The 21,806-nt window shown below is 41.1% G+C and overlaps 1 protein-coding gene across 2 annotated transcripts in view; it reads right to left on the bottom strand.

Moving 5' to 3' along the window:
- INTS3 (integrator complex subunit 3) overlaps window positions 1-21,806 on the bottom strand; it is a 2,345,436-nt gene that overhangs the window by 2,236,154 nt on the left and 87,476 nt on the right. For both annotated transcript variants that reach the window (XM_044079970.1, XM_044079971.1), the window contains exon 2: window positions 2,716-2,799. In XM_044079970.1, coding sequence (XP_043935905.1) covers window positions 2,716-2,799 — 84 coding nt within the window. The remainder of the gene's footprint in view (window positions 1-2,715; window positions 2,800-21,806) is intronic.

Genomic DNA, 21,806 nt, shown 5'->3' with positions numbered 1-21,806 from the left:
AGGCTAACTGCACTTGCGAGCCATTTTAAGCCTAGCCAATTATCCCTTGTGAGACTCAAACCCTGCAGCTTGTGCTTGTAAGGCAAACACCTTAACCATTAGGCCACCCTCCCAACCCTCATTGTTATCTTCATATAGCATTTTGGTTATTCATAATTCTTGTTAACCTCCTTGACTGCTGTCACTTACATTTGTATGGGCTGAAAATTAAACAGGTCCATTTGGATCAGTGTTCTACCATGGTTACCAAATTGAATGAATGAATAAATAAACAAACAACCAAACAGAAGATAGTGAAATTAGCCAATAAAGTGAGTGAAACAGAAACCTAAAAATATCTCTCTGTGATTATCAGAAGCAGGAAAGTTAGTCAGTTATGACATCCACCGTTGACATTCTTAGTACGTAAAAACATGAACAAGCACAGGAATGTCTAGTTCCAACCTCACCACAACGACCATACCCTATTTTTAAGTATATAAAAGCTGATGTGTTTAACATTGTTAAAATATTTCTGATTTTTTGTTACTGAGGATCGTTTGTCTGCAACAAACAACAGCTTGTTGCTTTGAAACACTACCTGGTTTTCATAGTTTTTGGAAATTATTGTGACTGAGCTCATCAACAAAGTTTTAAAACCACTAGTTTCTCTGTTTTTTTTTTTGTTTTTTTTTTTCCATTCTTAATACGTAGTACATGTTGTTTATACCCGATATTATGGTTGATGCATCTGAAGGTGCAACAAATATATATTTATCAACATACTATGTATAATGTGCTGCTAAAGTACAACAATACAATGTACAAGACTTAACAAGAAATGTAACTCGTGAATGTTCCATCTGGCAAGAAAATGAATAACTGGTGCCAAAATCATGGCCTGAAACTAAATGCCAAAAAATGCATCATCTGTCCTTTGAGAAGTCATCTATTCGAGGGACCTATCACACTGACAATATGCCCCAACAACTGACCCAGTTATTTAGGAACTTTTATGGGCAGTGACCTAACTTTTGACCAACATGTATCCATTGCTGTGGGAAAGTCCTATACTGCACAGCAGATAAAGGGATTGGGTCTAGATCTAGGGATGTCACTATCCTCCTTTACTCAGCCCTCATTAGGCCAGTCATTGAGTGCAATGCCCTCTTTGGCACGTATCTGTCCAGACACGTGCTACAACTGGAATGCCCACAAAGATACCTTCCTAAAGGATACAAGGCCTAAACAATATGTCCTAACTTGGACCAACTCAAAGCCCTGTCAATAAACTCTGTATCTTACAGACTGCTAAAAGATGACCTATGTTTCACATACAAGGCATCCTCTGACCCAGTACTGAAGGGATTTACTGCACATCAGCAAATCAAACTACATCAAAAATACTCTGTCTAAGGATCTAAACCTATTCTACAGCATCAACAGAACGGTTTAGAGGGACAGACAGATCTAGCAGAGGACACAGCTGTTCTGGAATAGCCTCCCTATCCAGACAAAACAAAGTTCATCCCTGTCTGTATTCATACACAACTTGTATCTATGGATGGGAAACAGAACATTTACCCCCAGGACTGCCCCCTGTACTACTAATGGACAGAGGCAACTCCTAAATGCTTTATCCTATGCATAGAGCCTCTCAAATTATCTATTGTATGATCTCAAATATTCTCACTAGGGATAAGATGCAATTATCAACCATGGAATAGGCAAGGCCAGTGTAACACCAAATGGGATTGATTAAATCAAGCTAAAAATGGCCCACAAGGGCAGCTAGTTTAGTACTTGCCTATGAACATACAAAATGATAAGACAAAAAAATAGCTAAAAGAGCGGATGAGCTGTGACATATACAAGCTTCTGTTGTTCCAAGAAAAAAGTGCATGCAATGAATAACTATCTTCTACGGAAGGAAGTATTACCTAAGTAGGCAGAGCTTTATCTGCTGCTGTGGTGGCTGCAAACACATTTTCAATTCCTGTTCAAATCAGTTTCTGTGAGTTGTTCTATTTCATTTCCACAGGCAATCTGTGTAACAGCAGCATGTTAAGCAATGAAAACATCAGAAAGGTTAATGCAGATGACAAGCTCTGAGTCTTCTACAATTAGGTCTTACCTCGTTGAACTTTACAATGCCAGTCATGCTGTTCTCAGCTTCATGCCCACAAAGCTAGTCATGTCAGCCACCTTGTTTTAATACTGCCTAAAGCACTTGAAAGGTGGACCACACACAGCACAACTGTTAACAATTTAGCTAAATCTGGCTGTGAATTAGCTGTATTTGGTGCCATGATTAAGCAACTTCAATGTGGGAAATTCAGATTAAACAAGTAAGGTAAAACGCTGCCTTGTTTAGTTTAAAACATTTTTCTCACACAAATTTACTGTGACCCAGAGCTTCGTTGTCCAGCCTGCCAGCAAACAGGAATCTGCACCATATTACCACAGTGCTAGCAGGTGTGGACAAGTTAATCAGTGGTCAACAATATTGTCTGGTGGAATTGCTGAAAGGTTGTTGCTATGAGCATTACTCATGGGATCTCCCCTCAGTGGAACTGCATACACGGATCCTCACTGTAAGTAGTGAGCATGAAATACACAGAAAGTGCCACTGTCTTACTGTATCTAAAAACGTGAAATGTACCCCACTTAACGTTTTATCTAAAATGCAGTTTAAAACGTAAGCAAACTACTATCTTCACTGTAACAAATACTTACAAAGGCAGTCAATGCATCATTAGCCTCTCTCTCTGACAGTCCATTTATCAAGGATGTCACCATACTCATACATCTCTCAAATTTCTATAACAAAACAAAAATGTTTAGAATTAAAGTCTGGTAATTAGTACTGCACCAGAAAGCAGCATTCTACAAAACATGGTGCTGGAAACACATCTACATGCTAGAACATAAATTCATAAAAATACATTTCTGCACAGTATGAATGTCTAAAGCAGTAACAAATATGAATGCTATGTACTTACCATACTGACAGATCTATGAGATTAGGGCTATCCTCCATAACTCACATTATTAAGGACACAGACATTAGGACTTGGCCCTGTTTGAGCAGTACCTTTTACTGGTGATGGACACCTACAGTGCTTTAATCAATACAGAAAATAGGCAAAAGGTATATTCTGCTTAAAATTAACATCAGTTTACATTCAGCATTAATAGAGGATTTGTCTTTAGGGAAACTATGTTTTTAAGACCACACCTTCACTGCTGTTATTAAAGTAACATACGTACTTTATACTGCAATAAGAATCATCACATTTTACATTGCAAAGTGTCTATTGTAGAACAGAGTGTGTGTTGTAACTAAGAATCATTTCAAAGTGAGGGAACGTGTATATAAATAGAGAGCACATGCAGGCAGCAGTGCCATTTTGAGAGAACAGCCACAGTGTTAACATGTGTAAGTGCAGTAGTCAGTCTGTTTATAAATTTATTTAAGTTTAAGTTACTAAGCCTCAATCCTGATGTGTTTGTATATAATAAAGTTATTGAACCAAACCCACAACTGTTCATTTGTTTTATCCTGACCAGATGAGTGATATGGTCTCAGAGCCAGGATAGAGAGTGTAACTTCTTCAAACCATAAGGTGCAGAGTTAATGGTGAGGGTACATTGAGCAAGTTGGGTGATACAGTGCTCAAACTATTAAAAGGCCAGAAATGAAGTGCAGGTAACCAAAACTTGCACAGATTATTTATTTTGTAAAGAAAACAATACGAAGCATTCACAAAGCACAAAACCCATTATTAATCAAACGAATAGCACGAAACGCATTATTAATCAAATGAAGGGCACAAAACGCATTATTAATTAAACTAAATATTCAAAACCAGGATATCTGACAGAATTATCAGAAATACTTATGAGGGTGTTCAGAGTTGTTTTCGATTTGCATAACAAGCATGTTAAAAGTACAATGAGATGATAAGAAGCAAAACAAACATAGCGAGTGCAATAAAAGGGCAAAATAAGCATAAAAAAAGCAAGGCGACTGCATGTTTTTTAGCAAACTACCATGTTTTGACATGAGCTACTATTTTGCATTGACCAAAGCTATTCAAAGTATAACAAGTAGTTAGAAGTATTTCAATGTGCGCAAAGTTGTTCTTTATTACAGTACAATTATTTTGAAGAGTTTACTGCGTGCAAAGTACAGTACTTTTACAAAGTGAAGCCAGAACACAGTCATTTTGAAAAGTTTTTTGTGCCATGTACATTTTATTCACAAAGTGCAGTCATTTCAAAGTGTTTCTTACACTGTACAGAGTTATTTCGCAAAGTACAGCCATTTCAAGAAGTTTATTGTGATGTATACAGTTCATTCGCAGAGTGCAGTCATTTTGAAGTGTTTCTTGCACTGATAAGGAGTGGTTTTGCAAAGTATAATTGGTTTCAAAGTGTTCTTGTGCTATGGAGACTTATTTTACGAAGTACACTTATTTCGAAGAGTCTGTTGTGCTATTGGGCATAATTACAAGTTCGGCATAAATTTCAGACATATGTGTGTGTATGTCCGTACATAATTCCAAGGGTCTTTACTACTGTGTGCTGATAGAGCAGAGGCATTTCGCAGGCCCAGTTCACTTGTATTTGATCTTAATATTTAGGAGAATTGGAGAGTATTTGAGCAGGAATACAATATTTTCATACAAGCAGCTTTTTTGGATAAAGATGCACATACAACGGCATTTATTTTGCTTAACTTAGCGGGGTCAGAAGTCATTGAGAGAGAGTATTCATTTGTGTATGCACCAGCAGTATATCCAGGAGAAGGGGAAAGCTGTCATATTGTTGTACAAGCTGAATCAAGGGAGGACCCCGAGTGCTTGAAACGGAAATTTAGAGAAATGTGTAACCCCCCCCAAGACAAATGTTACATTGGAGAGGCATCTGTTTTATACAAGAGACCAAAAGCCAGGAGAAACTTTTGCAGCTTATATTACTGACTTGAGAAACAAAGCTAAAATGTGCAAATCTGCTGATTTGAAAGACGAGTTGATAAAAGACAGGCTTGTGCGTGGTGTTAATAATGTTGCAGTGAGAAAGATTTTGCTTCGTGACCGGGACTTAACGTTGAGCAAAGGTATAGAGATTTGTCAGATACATGAGCTTACAGAAAGGCACACAAATTTGCTTGCATGTGATAAGAGCATGGTTTCAGCAGCTTCTAAAGCAAAGGTAGACAGCATGCAGCACATGGCTAGCAAAAACAGGCCTCACCATATGTTAGCTGCAGCTAATGCAGGATTTCCAGGGAGAACCCATAACTTTCCAGCAAGTTCCAAGACTAGCTCAGTAAAACAGACATATTTAGTGCAGCACAAGGGTGAGTCAGCAAAACCCAAGTCAAGTCTTAACAAGTGTGGTAATTGTGGAGCCAATCATGAATCTAAAAGAGAAAAGTGTTTAGCATTTGGCCAGCAATGCCACAAGTGTAAAAAAATGGAACCACTTTCTAAAGTTTTGTAAATCACACAAGCCTCATTCATTTATTAAGAAAGGTCACTCAAAAAAGCAAGTTGATCATATAGAAAGCTGCAACTCTGCTTTTCTATGCATATGGTGTTTCAGTGGTTGGTGAAAAGGTTAATGCAGTAGATTTGTTGGCAAAGAACGAAATGTTTTGTACTGTCCTGATCAATGGTAAACTCACGGAGCTCAAAGTAGACACTGGTTCAAAGTGCAATGTTAAGTCAGCATAAACATTTGCTAGAATAAGAGCTGGTGAACCACTTAATTTGGCCAATTGTGCAAAGCTTGTTGCTTATGGAGGTGAAGAGATTCAAACAGAATACTCAGTAGTGCTTTCATGCCATTCAGCCGGGAACAGTTACAGCTTGCAATTTTATGTAGTCAGAAGACCTGTGCAGTCATTATTAGGTCTCAGAGACAGTTTAAGAATGAAACTGCTTTCTTTCACCAAAGACATCCATCATGTAAGCACATGACTTAGTTCCAGTTTCAACAATGTTATTTTCTCAGCATATGCTGATATTTTCAAAGACAAGCTAAGCAACCTTCCAGTTGTGTACTCCATGAAATTAGACCTAGAGGTCAGTTCAGTGGTCAGATCAGCCAGAAAAGTTCTGATAGCGATGCAGGGCAAAGTCAAGGTCCAGTTAGATAAAATGGTTCAACAAGGTCTGATTTGTAAAATCACAGAAGCAACTGAGTGGGTATCTTCCATGGTAGTTGCTCATAAGAAAAGCTCAGATGAAATCAGAATATGTACTTACCCAAGAAACTTAAAGCATTAAAGAGGCTCCACCATCCTATGTGTACAGTCGAGGAGGTTGCTACCCTCATGCCACATGCCACTGTTTTTTTCTGTCTTAGATGCAAAAGTAATGGTTGATTGCAAACCTTCACTACTGACAATATTCAGTACCCCATTTGGTAGCTACAGATTTCTCAGAATGCCTTTTAGAATAAATTCTGCCAGTGAAGTATTTCAGTGTGCAATGGAGCAAATTTTTCAGGTTATCCATGTGCTATAAAAGTGGATGATTTACTAAAGCAGAGCATGACAGAAACCTCAGGAAAGTTCTGAACAAACTGCATGAAGTGAACCTAAAGCTCAATCCTCTGAAATGTAAATGCGGGCTACCAGAAGTTACTTATGTAGGTCATTTAATTTACCAGTACAGGCTTACAACCAGACCTTTCCAAATAAACAGCCATTCTAGAGATGCCAGCTCCAGACAATGTCCAAGCCTTACAGCGTTCCGTTGGTATGATTAACTATCTGGGCAAGTTTATACCAGACTTCAATGAACTATTAGCACCTTTAGGAGAGCTGACATGCAAAAATGTTTCCTGGTCATGGTTAGAACACCACCAAAGAGTATTTGATGACCGTAAGCAAAAATGTGCCAGTCCACCTATGTTAAGTTACTATGATGTCCACAAGCAAGTAGTTATTTCCTGTGATGCTTCAAAGTTTAGTCTTGGTGCAGTTACTCTTCAAGAGGGCAGACCAGTAGCCTATGCATCTAGAACTTTTACACAAACTGAGATGCAGTATGCTCAGATTGAGGAGGAACTTTTGGCAATTGTGTTTGCATGTTCAAAGTTCCATGATTATATTTATGGCTGCGCTATCCAGACTGAGACTGATCATCAGCCTCTAGTCACTATTTTAAAGAATCCTATGTATACAGCTCCAGCAAGACTACAAAGGATGATGCTCAGATTACAAAAGTACAACTTCAAAATGGTATATACAAAAGGTAAACCTCTTTATCTGACTGACACCTTAACCAGATCACCCAGAAATACCACAAAAACATTTTGATGCAGAAAATTTCGACTTCGATGTCATGGAGGTGCGTAATTTTTCTACCACAAGATTTAATGAGCTAAGAGATCATATAAAGACTGATCCAGTTTTGCACAAGCTCAACCATTTTTTCACTGTTGGATGGCCGTCAAATCAATCTTGTGTACCAATTGAAGCACAAAGTACAGTTGTGTACACTTACCATAAATGTAGATGTTTGAGGGTATTCATTGTTATAGTCATCACTTATGGTTATCCCAGCCGGCCCGAATACCAATGTCAATGTTTTTTTGCATCGCTGCTGTTGCATGCTGACTGACGTCCGGTCATCAGTGCTATAAAGCAAGGCAGCCGACATCATTACATCAGTTTTTCTTGCCCTAACAGTCAAAAACCCAAGTAATATGGTAAAGTGGTCCTGCTGGCTAAAAGCCACCTAGAGAAGCTTATGTCTCCCTAAAGTAAGAAGATATAAGGGGGGAGGAGGGGAGGGAAACCAGGACTGCAACAGTGAATACACTCGAACATCTACATTTATGGTAAGTGTACACAACTGTACTAAGTTCTTCATGTTTCACTGTTGTAGTCATCACCTGTGGGAGGATTCCCAAATCTGAGGAGAGGGGTGGTAGAATTAGTAAGAGACCTAGCCCTGGGTCAGCAAGCCCTGCAGCACTGCACAGACAAACCCTGCCCTAGCCTTAGAAAATAGAGGTAGGTGGTAATGCTTGGTAAAGGTATGGACAGAAGTCCAGGTGGAAGCTTCCAGGACATCCTTGGTGGGAACTCCTCTGAGGAATGCTGTGCAAGTGGAGGCTGCCCTAGTGGAATGGGTTAGAATATATTTAGGGGGGTTTCCCATGTAATCTGCAGCAGAAATGGATACAGTGTGAAATCCATTTGGAAATGGTTTGCTTGGAAATGGGCTTCCCCTCTGCCCCTGGGGCAAAGCTGACAAGTAGTTGGTCTATTTTCCTGAAGGGTTTAGTATGGTCAAGATAGTATCTGAGCTGTCTGTGCATGTCTAGTGAGTACAAAATTCTTTTCCCCTTGTTTTGAGGGTTAGGAAAGAAAGTGGGTACATGTATGGCCTGGTTGAGAGTCACATTAGATACCACCTTGGGCATAAAGGAGGGATTGGTCATCAGGAAAACCATGTCTGCATGGAAAACGAGGAAGGGCTCAATGGCCATCAGTGCCTGAAGTTCTGAAACCCTTCTAGCTGAGGTGATAGCTAGTAGAAAGGCAGTCTTCCAGAAGAAGTATCTTAGTTCTGCTGAAGCAGCAGGTTCAAAGGGTGGTAAGGTTAGTTTTTCCAAAACTAAATTCAGGTCTCAGGCTGGCGTGGGTGGCCTTCTGGGAGGTCTGATATTAGAAGCACCTCTGAGGAATTGTTTGATCAAAGTATGGGAGGACAGAGGCTGATCTGCATCAAAATGAGCTGAAATGGCTGGGGCGTGGATTTTTATAGAAGAGAAGGAGAGACCACTATTAAGCAGCTCTGCTAGGTAGTCCAGGATAAGGGGGATGGAAGGTTGTGAGGTATTGCCTCCCTCTGGACTGGCTCCAGGAGCAGAATCTTTTCCATTTTCCTGCGTAAGATTTTCTGGTGCTGGCCTTCTGGTCTCTGTGATAATATCCAGGACCTGTTTGCTCAACTGAGCTCCTTGTTTGCCTTTAGAGTATTAGCCATGCTGATAGTTTGAGAGTCTGCAAGTCTAGGTGCAGCATTTCCCCACCCCCACCTGAGTCAGGAGGTCTGTGATCAGGGGAAGCTGCTTGGGAGGCTGTAATGTCAGGCTGCACCAGTAGAGGGTACCAATGTTGCCTGGGCCATTCTGGAGCAATGAGGATGGCCTTTGGTCTCTCTTCCATTATTTTGATCAGTACCTTGGGAATAAGAGGCAGAGGAGGGAATGCGTACATAAAGAGGGAGTTCCAGGGGAAGGTCAAGGCATCCACCTTCCATGCTAGTTGGTGATACTCCCTGGTACAGAATGTTTTGAGCTGGTAGATGACGTGCACAGCAAAGAGATCCACCTCCGGAGTTCCCCACTCCTAAATGACTTGCAAAAAGATTTTTCTGTGGAGCTGCCATTCATGGGGGTCCAGTAAGTTTCTGCTTAGGTGGTCTGCTAGGGTGTTGTTGATCCCTGGTAGGTATTGGGCAATTAGGTGTAATCCCAGGGAGGAGGCTGTCAGCCAGAGGTTCATAGCTAGCCTGCACAGAGGGTAAGATTGGGTCCCTTTGTTGATATACCACATTATTGTGGTGTTGTCTGTTTTGATAAGGAGAACCCCTGGCCTGAGATGGGGTTTGAAAGATGTCAGAGCCTTTTGTACTGCCACCATTTCCTTCTGATTGATGTGTAAGGGAAGGTGCTGGGCATCCCAAAGACCTTGGATATACCTGCCTGCTAGTTGAGCACCCTAAGCAATGTCTGAGGCATCTGTGGTGATGGTCTGCCTGGTAGGGCGGAGGATGAAGGGAAGACCCTTGTTCTTGGCACAGGCCTCTGCCCACCAGAGAAACTCGGCCCTTATACAGGGGATCAGGGGAAGAGAGGTCTCTAGAGGCTGACAGTACTGACACTAAAGGTTCATTAGATACCACTGAAGTTTCCTCATGTGAAGCCTGGCCAGAGGAATTAGAGGGATGCAAGATGCCATGTACCCCAAGGCTTGCAGGAACTTCCTTGTAGTGAGGTGGCTTCTGGAAGCCAGCAGGGTAAAGTAGAGAGGCAGGAAACTCTGCTTTTCTGGGGCTAGGAAGGCCATCTGGGATGCTGCGTCCAGCAGTGCTCCCAAGAAAATGATCTTCCTGGAGGGTGTTTGCTTTGATTTCTTCGCGTTGATGGTGAACCCTAGGAAAGTTAGGAGGGTTTTGACAAAGAGAAGGTCCTGGGGCACCTTTTCTTTGCACTCTGCCTGAATGAGGCAGTTGTCCAGATAAGGGTAAATCTGTGTATTTGTCTGCAAAAAGCTATGGCCGGGGCTAAGCAATACTCTGGGCACAGTAGATGAGCCAAAGGGTAGCGCAGAGACTGAAAGTGTTGTGAGCCTGCTCTGAAGCGCAGGAATTTCCTGCAGGATTCCCTTATGGGGATATGGATGTAGGCATCTTTTAGGTCTAGAGCAACTAATTTTGTCAGCATAAGCAGCAGCTGCTGCAAAGTTAGCATTTTGAATTTGGGGACCACCAGGGAGGTGTTCAGAATGGATAGATCCAGGATGGGGCGCCAAGTGCCCTCTTTTCTGGGAACAAGGAATAGTCTGGAATAAAAGCCTTTGCCCATTTGGTCTGAGGGGACAAGTTCTACTGCCCCCTGGGATATGACAGTTTGGACCTGTTTCAATGTCTCTGCCCACTAATTTGGAGGAAAGTCTGGGTACCCTCTTGGAATTGGGAGTTCATTGAAAGAGAATTTGTATCCCTGAAAAATTATTTTTAAGACCCATGGGTCCTTTGTTACAGAAAGCCAATTTTCTTTGCAGAGGGAAAGCCTTCCTCCTAGCATTTGGTGAGTGAAAGGAGGGCAGAGGTGGGAGAGGGAGTCATTGAGAGTGTTTGCCATAGAAGGATGGCTTAGAACTCCCTGTCTTTGGGGCAGAAGTGGTCCACTGTTTAGTTCTATGCTGCCCCTGGGATAGGGGCCTGGGTGGTCTGTCCCTGCGGGGCTTACCTTGGCCCTGTCTGCTAGGTGTAGGGAAGGACCAGTGCTTAGAGGGAACATTTCTGCTGAACCTGAGAGGGTGAACCTGAAAGAAATCTTTTACTGTTTGCATAGATTTTGCTTTGTCTTCCATCGTTTTAAGCACCTCTTCTGCTTTTACTCCAAACAAATGGTCCTTATCCAGGAGTGCATCAATTAATTTAGACTTGACATGATCAGGGAGAGATTGTTCCTTCAACCATGCATGTCTCCTAATGACAGATCATGACAATGCTGCCCTGCTTGAGGCTTCTAGGGCATCATATTCACAGTGTAATGAGTGTTTGGCCACTTGGCAAGTAAGAGTGCAGTAAATCTGCTAACTCTTTTGAATTGGCACAGTCAGGAAAGGTTGAAATCTTTTGTTTTAATACTTCCAAAGTGTGTCGTTTATGTTTTAACATATGGAACTGACAGTTGAGTGCTCTGATAGCTAAGGTTGCAGAGGTGTAAACTTTTTTACCCTATCTGTCCAGAGCTCTGGAATCCTTGTCAGAAGGAATAGGATTATTGTCAGATCTAGTCTTAGCTCCTTTAGATCCCTGTTTAATGACCTCTGGGTCTGCAGCAGGATTTCTGTACAGGTATTTGTGAGAATCCGGTACTCTGTAATACATGTCAGGTTTACTGGGAGCAGGAGGGAGGGCATCGAGGGCAAAGCTTGATTCATGGAAAACATCATCCACCACTTCTAAAATAGGGGAGATGGCCAGGGGTCTGTGCTGGGGCAGGTCCAGAAACTCTCTTAGTATTTTCTTAGACTGGGGGAAATCCTGAGATTCCCATTGGAAATGTTCCCTGAAGGTCTTCTGGTGGGGATGCAGAAGGAATGGATTCCTCTGCATCTGAATCCTCATAAGCAGTCAGAGGTTGTTGTTCCTCTTCAAAATCTGAATAATCAGATTCCTCAGAATCCTGTTCTGTCATAATTTCAGGAGAAGGGTGTCATTTCTTTTTAGAAGTTGTGGCCTAACTACCTTTGATAAGGGAGATGAGATTCTCTGCCATTTTAAGCATTTGTGCTTGGGGTGGTGGAGCAGGGGCAAGATGGTGGCTAGAGGCAGTTTTTCTAGGAGTGGCCTAGCTTCTAGGCTTAAGAGTATCCATCGGTCTGAGAGAAACGGAATTGGATAAGAAGATGTTTTTTTGTCTAGATTTGGTAGTGCAAGAGGCCTCCTCAGAAACCGGTGCCTGCAGTGCAGCTCCGGACCCAACCGAGGCAGAGACAGCCAAAGGCTCAGAAGACCAAGAAGATTTCTGCGGCATACCGGAGACTGAAAGGGTCTCGGTAGAGGCCTGCGTAGATATCAAATTGGGCATCAGGGACTGCAAAAGCGTCTCACTGAATTCCTGAGAGCTGACGACCTGCTTAGCGGTAGAGTCGTCGGAAGGCTTAGCCTTGGGTGGTCTGTCTCTATCTTTATCTCTGCATTTTTTCGGAATGTCCACAGACTGATGGCTGATGAACACGATTTCGGAATGCGAAGATGGAAGACAAAAATACCTGTCTACAATAAGAGCTCTACGGTGAATGGTTCTCACATTAAAGAGGGCACAGAACCGGCAAAGGGGGGACATCGTGGTCTGGGCCTAAACAAGTGACGCAGTAAGAATGGAAGTCTTGGTGTGGGATCTGATTTCCACAGGCAAGACAATTGTTAACTTTTTTGGACATCAGTTAGTGCAAGAAAAAAGGATCCCCAATGGGGTACTTAGCTTTAGACATTTTCAGCTGTAATTCAAACCCTGGTAGCGACCGACTGCATCTGATGTCAGTCAGCAAGCGACAGCAGCCGATGCAGAAAAACATCGACTCTGGTATTCGGGCCGACTAAGGGCTACCACAGCAGGAATAACTCACAGGTGATGACTCCAACAGTGAAACATGAAGAACATCCCTATTTTCCTTACAGAGATGAGATGTTGATGGAAGATGGTATAATTTTCAAAGGTCCTAAAGTTGTCACTCCAACTTCCTTACAACAGGAGTACACTCAGATTTTGCATTGTGGCCACCCAGGTTCTGAAGCTACCAAAAGAAGGGCGAGATGACTAGTATTTTGGCCTTCTCTGTCAAAAGACATTGATAAAGTGCTTTCATCTTGTTCAGTATGTATTAAACCGCGTTTGCAAATAGAGCCACTTCACTTAAGTCAGATCTCTGAACTACCTTGGTCAAAAGTAGCCACTGACATATTTGAGTGGAACAATCAGAACTACTTAGTGTTGAAAGAAACTGGTTTGAGATCGATCTACTACCTAACCTGACATTCAGTACTGTTATTACTAAGTTGAAATGTCACTTCTCAGTCCATGGTAGTCCATACAAAGTTATTTCTGACAACGGCGCCCAGTTTACCAGTCAGTTATTCCAGAAATTTGCAAAAGAGTGGGACTTTATCCATATTACTAGTAGTCCGGAATACCCCCACTCAAACAGCCTGACTGAGCATGCAGTACAAAGAGCAAAGCGATTACTAGAGAGGGCAAAGTGTGACAATACTGATATCTTCTTGAATTTGCATAATCTCAGAAATACACCCCATGACAACCTACTTAGCTTGCCTGCTCACAGACGTCTACCTAGGAAAGCCAGAATAACCTTGGCATCAGTTCCAGTTTGTTGGTACCTAATGCTAAAAACACCAGAGCAATCAAAGCCCAACTATTCAAAAAGCGTTCACTTCAGAAGTCCAGCTATGATAAAATGAGCAGATTTATTTGTTCACTGAAAGAAGGAAAGATGGTGAGGATACAAACTGTGAAAGTTTTTGATCGAATTGGTCAAGTGAGCGGTACATGTGCCAAGCCAAGATCCTACTTAGTGGAATCTGAGGGTACAGAATACAGAAGAAATCGCAGGCATCTTCTTCCGGTGTCTGAATTAATATCACAACATCGTACCTGTGATACAGACTCTAGATCTCAGAGCAACCCAGATGATGTTCCTGTTGAAGGACATGTCTCAGTACCTATTCCCATTCCTGACGATGTCCCAGACGTCCCTGAAGTTGAACATTCATTAAAGACGGTCCCGGTTGCTAAACCCAGTTTCAATTTTTATGTCACATGATCAGGTCATACTTTTAGACCTAGTGTACAATACACAGCAACCTGGACATGATTGTTTTATTTGTATTTAGTTCTGTATAACTGCACGTCAAAGGATCATTTCTGTACAACTGCATGCCAATGAATGTTGTCATTTTCAGTGCATGACTTATTTCTCAAAGGGGGAGACTGTAGAACAGAGCATGTGTTGTAGCTTTAAGAAACATTTCAAAGTGAAGGCATGTGCACATAAAGAGAGAGCATGTGCAGGCAGCAGTGCGATTTTGAGAGAACATCCAGAGTGTTAACATGTATGAGTGCCATTGTCAGTCTGTTGATAAGTTTAAGTTACTAAGCCTCAGTCCTGATGTGTTTGTATATAACAAAGCTGCTTGAACCGAACCCAGAACTGTTAGTCTGTTTTAGAGTGGCATCTATTACCCTGACTAACAGGATTCTCCTTATCCATATGGTGCTATTTACTGCAGTATCATATCCAGGACTTTTCAGGACATACTTCTTAGCTACTGTAACTATAAATACTTTAAAGAGAAATAATAGTGTCAGCTGTACACAGTTTCTTTATTCTCCCTTTCATTATTTTCTTTGATATGAAAGCTGGCTGCATCATTTAAATGATAAACGTTTTTCATCCATCCCACTCCTAATGGCTTCTCATCTTCCTCACACCCACTCATGTTTAAGTCCAGTCTACATAATTTCACACTGTATAGCTACATCTTCCTTTGCCATTATTAGTTATTCCTACTTTCAATGTAGTGTTTAAAATCCTTCCCCAAGATCCTTAATCAGCAAACATGAAGCCATGTCTGTGATATATAACAATGTTAAGCTGAAACTCAATCAACACCTCCCACCATTACTCCTCCGTTTTTAATATAATCTTTTCCTGCCTATTTACCCATTTTATCCAACACTATAATAGGTTCATAGGTTGGTACTAGGCTATCGGCCCTAGGGCCTATACAAGCCTAGCCATAACAATTCCCTGGCTATTTCTTCCCACAATATTTACTTCCCTGGACCCCTGTCTAGCAGGGCGACTGATGTTATCCCCAGGGTGAATTTCCTATCTCCCATCCAGTCGTCAAGGTTCCTTTCAAAGAAGGCCAAAGAGGCGCTCTGCTTGACATGTATGGGCAGACTATTCCAGAGTCTGGGGAGTCTCTGGGTCAGGAACTTATCCCTCCAGCATGTTTTGTTCATTGTGATGACAAGGTTTAGATCCCTGGAGAATATAGAAACCATTGCCCAGACTACTATATTACTACACTCATACCAATTTAGAATCCCATCCAGAGGACAACATCAATTAATATAGCACACCTTGTTCATACCTACCATAGTTTTCTATACATTTGCATGTCAAATATATTATGTTCTCACCCAGTCCTTATCATGCCCCTGCTTAGACCAAAACATCAAATTAGCCATCCATCAGACTAAACAACAATGGATTAAGAGAACCTCTCTTTTATTTTAATCGTTGCTTATTTAGAACACATCCTAAAACATTAAGAGTTAAAGGTTTAAAAGAATGACTAGTAAAGTTAAGTCATGCAATTCAATTATTTTCTATATACTATCCATCTTTCTCCCCATGTTCTCATCATAGTGTATTTTATACTCATTACCAGTCAGGATCATGGCCATCTTCAACAAGTTACCTCAACCAAAGGAAGAGGAAGTTCAATTCTTCCATCACATCCAGCAACATTCTTTTCAGTCAACAAAGTTGAACAGATATGACTAGTACACTCATTTCACAACACATATTCGCTCTCTTTTCTTATTGCCTCTTCAACACACTTTAATGTACCCACTGGGGCAATGCCAGTCTTGTACTCCTAATACAAAACAGCGGGGATAAAGGACAAGGGGTATAACAATTCAAGATGCCCTTCTTTTAAACATTTCTTTCAAACTTGCACCCTAGCTCTTAAATTAACGATCCATAAAAACACTTTCACCCCTTACTTGTACTCCCATACTTACATCCAGCTTTCATACTGCATACTTTAATAAACTTGAGGTATTTATTCTACATTTATTACAAGCTAGAATGCCAAAACAAGGAATTAATTCTTTAAACAAAACAAATTTCATAATGTAACCAAGTTTTCTCTATTGCTTCATCAATTGTAAGTATAACTTCATTTTGTTCCCTTTTAAACTTAACATAAACCTTAGATAGATATGAAGGTCACCCTCGTATATCATCATCCTTCCAAGCTGTTACTCTCCAGTGATTAGTGTTTCATCTTATTCTTGTTCCAAGAAAAATTTCCTGTCCCCCACCCAGTTGTCCAAGCTGCACTTAAATTGGTTTAGGGAGGAACTCCAGATAAGGGGTAGCCTCTGGGATACATACCTGTCTCTCCACCAGTCATATTTATATCACAGATAAGGGTGAAATCTTAATAAGTAATTCTAGTGCTGTCTGTTTTGTGGATAAGCAGGAGGTCCATCAGGGTGGAGTCTAACAATATCTTATGTGTTAGGCATAGATCTCCTCTCAACAGCCTACAGGTGACTGAATACAGGGATAGGACTGTCTGTATAGGACAAGATACCTGTAATGACCCACCACTGGCAACAGTAATCAAGGAGCCTTAGTCCTCACCAGTGGGGGACATACATTTGGAGGATGACAAGATACACACACAGTATTTCCAGATGCAGCTCTCTGCATCAAGTGCAATTTTCCTTAAGAGCAAACGGAGACCACAGCCAGTCAGGGGCTGGTTTCTTCCTCTTTCTCCAGATCCCCAATAAGACTCCCCACTGGCACAGCTATATTGCTGAGATCTCAGCTGAGTGGCCAAGCCAAGACCTCCAGCACCCTCTCTGTTCAACCAGTGCTTCATGCCCCTGCCCAAGTAGCTGACACACACACAGCTGGGAGAGGCTGGCACAGATTTCTAGCTATGCCCCCTTTTGCCCAGACTATAGGAGTAGTTATCACTGCCACCAGCAAATTCTTTATCAGCTACTTTAAGGCCCTTAACAAAGGGTGTCCAATCTTACTGTGTAATGTTACTATTAATAAAAACGGCAGTTTGACCAACAGCAAGGCTATTAGGAGTGGCCTACACAGTGTCACCAAATAAATATGTAAGAAGTCTCAGAACTTAAATATCTCTAGACAGATCAGCCACAATGAAAAGTTTAAATATCTTTAATAATAAAAGAACAAGAAAATACTCAGTATATATTTGCAGTTACGTCAGAGTTCACAATCACAGGAAACATTTAAAACAACATTGCAGGACAATCTCAAATAAAGAAAAACATCTAAGCTAAGCTTTGCTATATCCCCGACTGTATCTAACAAAATGACTATACCCTAATTAACTTATTTACAGACAAGGCAAGAGTGGTGAATGGTTCTTGTTAGGTCCAAGGCAGAATACAGAATGCAGAGTCTTTCTCAGACAGTTCTTAAATTAATATCTCAAACATTACTGCTGGGATAGCTTGCAGAATTACATCATTTTTTGTCATCTGACTCTATCCCAGGTAACCCCCCCCCACACTGCTGAAAGCTAGCAGTATTTAGCATCCACCTATGAAAATACATAGACAAGGGCTTTTCCTCAGATCTGTGCAGCTGTTGAAAGTCATAAAACAATAACACACTTCCACATCTCAAGCCTAGCAATTACTTCTTCTTCAAGACTACACAGAGAGCTCGTCTAGTATAGACATCCTGTCTTTTGCTGTCATAGTCATTTAATTTCAGCTATTTTTTCTGAATTTAACCTCTTGTGCTCCAGTTTCCACTCTTAAAATATATACATTTAAACAGTTACAATAGTGTATGTACATTTTTGTTCTCTTCCAGTAGGGTACACCGTGGATACATTTCAAACAGCACTTTGGAAAATACTTCTTCAGCACATGTCTGTACAAACCATATTATATGACATACAGCGACCATATTATATGACATACAGCGCTAATACATTTGGAACACAAACATCTTATCCTGAATCATGTTGATAATTATTTAAAAATTCCAGATAGCTCCTTTTGTTACACTTCTATATAAATCATGTTAATATTCACAAAGGACGTATAATTATTTACAAAATTCTAGCTACCTGGGCTGGCAGTATCTCCTTTCTTCACATTACCTACACTCTATCAATGAAGAAACTCTATGGATGTTCTAATTGTTGGAAGTGTCTGCTTAGGAACATACCAAAGAGGGCACTGCACTCAATGATAAGTCTGACGAGTGCCAAATATAGTGGAACAATGACCTCCTTGAACCTAGATGCCATTCCTTTGTTTATAAGTTGCACGGTATAGAGGGATTTACTCACTACTGTAGACAGAGAATGGTCAAAGGCTGGATTACTGACTATGTGTGTCTCCAAGTCCCTGACGACTGGATCAACTCTAAGGGGTGTGCTGTCAATATGACAGTTACCAGGGGGTGGATGACTTCCTGAAGAATAATATTATGCATTTCTTGGCATTTAGTTTTAGTCCACGGCTCTGGCACAAGTTATGTCTGTGTCCATCCTTTCTGGAGAACAATAGTGTCTGTGGGAGATTCTCTGACCGCTCCTAATTTGCAATTATCTGCAAACCTGGTCAGTCAGAGGCCCTTGACACTGGCCTTGTTTTTATAGATGTAGATGGCGAAAAACAGCAGTCCCAGGACCTATCACTGAGGGACTCTGCTTGTGACTGGCCTCTTTGTAGAGATGGACTCCCCAATTCTAAGTTCTTGGATCCTGTCTGTGAACCAGCTGGATATCCACCGGGTGATAAGGGTTTATAACTAATCTCTTCAGTTTGTCAACAATGCCCGAGTGGGGTATTGTGTCCAAAGCCTTAGCATGGTCAAAGCAGGCAGTCTAAACCAATTTGCCCTCATCCACTGCTTTGATGACCCTCTCAAAGAAGTCCACCAGGATGAGTAGGCATGATTTGCCCTTGACAAAACCAAAGTGGGTTGGGTCCAAGTGTCTGCAGGTTTCCTATATCATTACTGATCATTTCCATAATAATTCCTTCTGTGGTTTTGCATATGAGGCTGCTGAGGCTTATGGGTCTGTAGTTTCCAGGGTCCATGGAAGGCCTGTCTCATTGCAGAGATGACCGTTGCTGTTCTCCATTCATGAGGTACAAAATCTGTTTGGAACCTGTGGTTAAAAAGTGATTCCAGGGGGCCTGACAGGTCATGTTTCATGCCACTTAAAAGGCAGCCTGGGATATTATCGGGGCCCATCGATGCAGTGTTCCCGGCCTTGGAAAATCATTGAAGACCTGCTCCCTAGTAAGAGTAGGTGGAGTTATATTTGATGTCATTTCCTGAGAGGAGTCTGTGGGGGAGAAAGGGATAAAGTTGGAAATGAATTTGTCTGCCAGTAAATTTGCTATATCTTCTTGCTCAGTATAGGTGGCTCCATTAACTCTGCACACAATGGTGTATTGCCTTTGAGGTCTGAGGACATATCTAAAGAATGCCTTATGGTCATCCCTGGCCTGGGATGCCAAATTTACCTTACATTTGGCCTTGGTAAACCAGTTGTTCAGTTTGATGAGAGCAGTTTTATCCTGCTGGGTGCTACACCTCCTAATTTTTGCCATGATTTGGTTCCTTCTGATGTACAGCCTATTGATGTTATGATTTAACCAGGGTAACTTGAGTTCCTGGTGGGTACAGCTGCCTCTATGCAGCTATTAACATGCTTGTATAACATTTCTGTGAATAGTTCCACATAGCCAGCAGTGTTCTCTGGGTTCTGCATTTGGAGGATTGAAATTTTGCCAGGTTATCACTTAATAGTACTAAACTAGCCTTACAGTAATTCCTGAAAATTCAATCTCAACATTTATTTTGTCTTTTCTAGTCACAAGTCATGAAAGATCACGGTCAACCATCTGCAGCTCTTAAAAGACTTCTCATTTATAATACTTTAATTCCACTACACAAACTATTTCTTTCATCACTGATTGAAAAATGAGGTTCTGGGTATTACTTTCTACTTTGGAAGACATTTTGTAGGGTGGTTTAAACTTCCCTTTTAAGCTCTATGCCTGCAAATGCACCCACAGAAGTGTGAGAGCGAGAGGAGGTGCAATCGGCTAACCGCAGTGGGCATCCCCTCAGTTCTACAAGGGGCATTCCCACCAAGCAGATTTGCCCCTGCCCCAAACCACTCGGCAGTAGTTCTTCCATTATCTGCCAGTGAAATCTTACTGTTTAAAGTGCTTCCAAGGACACACAGCTCTACTCTCTTCCCCTAGAATAGGTGAGAAGGTCATACTCCTTCACTCCTCCTCTTTGCTTAGTTCTTCTAGCAGTGGAGCTGCTAATTGAACACCAGTTGCCTGGGTCACACAAAGCACCACCACCCCTGCACCATGGAATCAGAACTTTTGAAAATTCTTAAACTTTCTAAATTAACAGCCTTAACAGCATCAATTCTAAGTGCCTTTACTAAAACTGAGAAAACACATTACCTCCATTCTATAACGTGTTAAATGCAAGCACCAATATTCTGCACTTCTTTACTTCTGAAACAGCAAGAAAGCCCAATGATTTATGGGAAATATCCTTATGCTATTTGAAAATTTTTAAGTAATCTAGAGACTTTTACATTCCAAATAATGTCAGAATTTGTAGGTTCATATGATTATACGCAGCACTAGTCAACTAGCTTGAAACTTTCCTCAAGAATATATTGCACCGTACATGTAAAAACTAGTCCTATGAACAGCTCAGGGTCACATACATCGTTATTTAAGATGTTCAGTTCTATTGACACAAGATTAAGTAACTTCTTTACAAATTAAGATGACATCCTTTATATTGCAAAATGTGGCAGTAGTATTAACATTTACCCAGTGCAACAACCTGACTTAGCCTTTCTCGTCAGTTCAATGGCGAATCCAGTGGCTCGTATTTTAAAAAACACACACATTACCCAAGGCATTTTCTGAAGCAGAATTTCCAGTCCGTCCAGCCATCTTGTTCCAGGAATCGCACACACACATGAAGAAATATCTCCTCAAAAAAAAAAGTTCTCTCTCTCTCTCTCTCACTCTCAGTTTCCTCTAGTAAAATTAACTCTCTTCATCTTTCTGCTCAACCAGCAACAATGCTAGTCTCAAAGGTAGTCCTTTGTATTCCAATCCCTTTATCTGAAGTTTCAAAAGTCAGTACATTTCCATCCCAGACTATATATTCAAGACAGCAAGGAATGACTGTTAACATTTCAGTTTTCTTCTCTGGTACTCCTTTACCACATTCACAAATCTTAACTGAGTATTCAAGGTCACTTCTGATAATCATGTCCTACAAGTATACATTTCTCAGCTAATGATAATTTTTTTACTCAATTGCCAAAAGTTACACAATATCACTCTATTTTACAGCATATCAAAAAGTCTATCAGTATCAGTGCATGTTTCCCACCTGAGTTCTGAATCTGGAAGAGTCAACTGATTTAATGACATCCCATCAAATCTTTTATGAATCCTGTCCACTCTACCAACTTGTTTTTCACATATTCCATCTGATATTTCCCTTCCTTACTTTCTGTAACTCCATAATTCGCACACATTTCACTTTCTTGCCTTGCACTTTAATCTGATGAGATGTTGCATAATCTGTTCAAGTTCCTTAACTGTCTCAACTCCCCTGTCCTGAATCCTGCAACCCCCACATAGCCACATCCATTCTCTTCATACATTCTTCAAACAAC

Source organism: Protopterus annectens, chromosome 8.part0 (assembly GCF_019279795.1).
Source record: "Protopterus annectens isolate FY-2018-M chromosome 8.part0, PAN1.0, whole genome shotgun sequence".
Taxonomy (NCBI): Eukaryota; Metazoa; Chordata; order Ceratodontiformes; family Protopteridae; genus Protopterus; species Protopterus annectens.
Note: the sequence above shows the minus strand (reverse complement) of the source record. Positions and strands in the feature narration are given on the sequence as shown.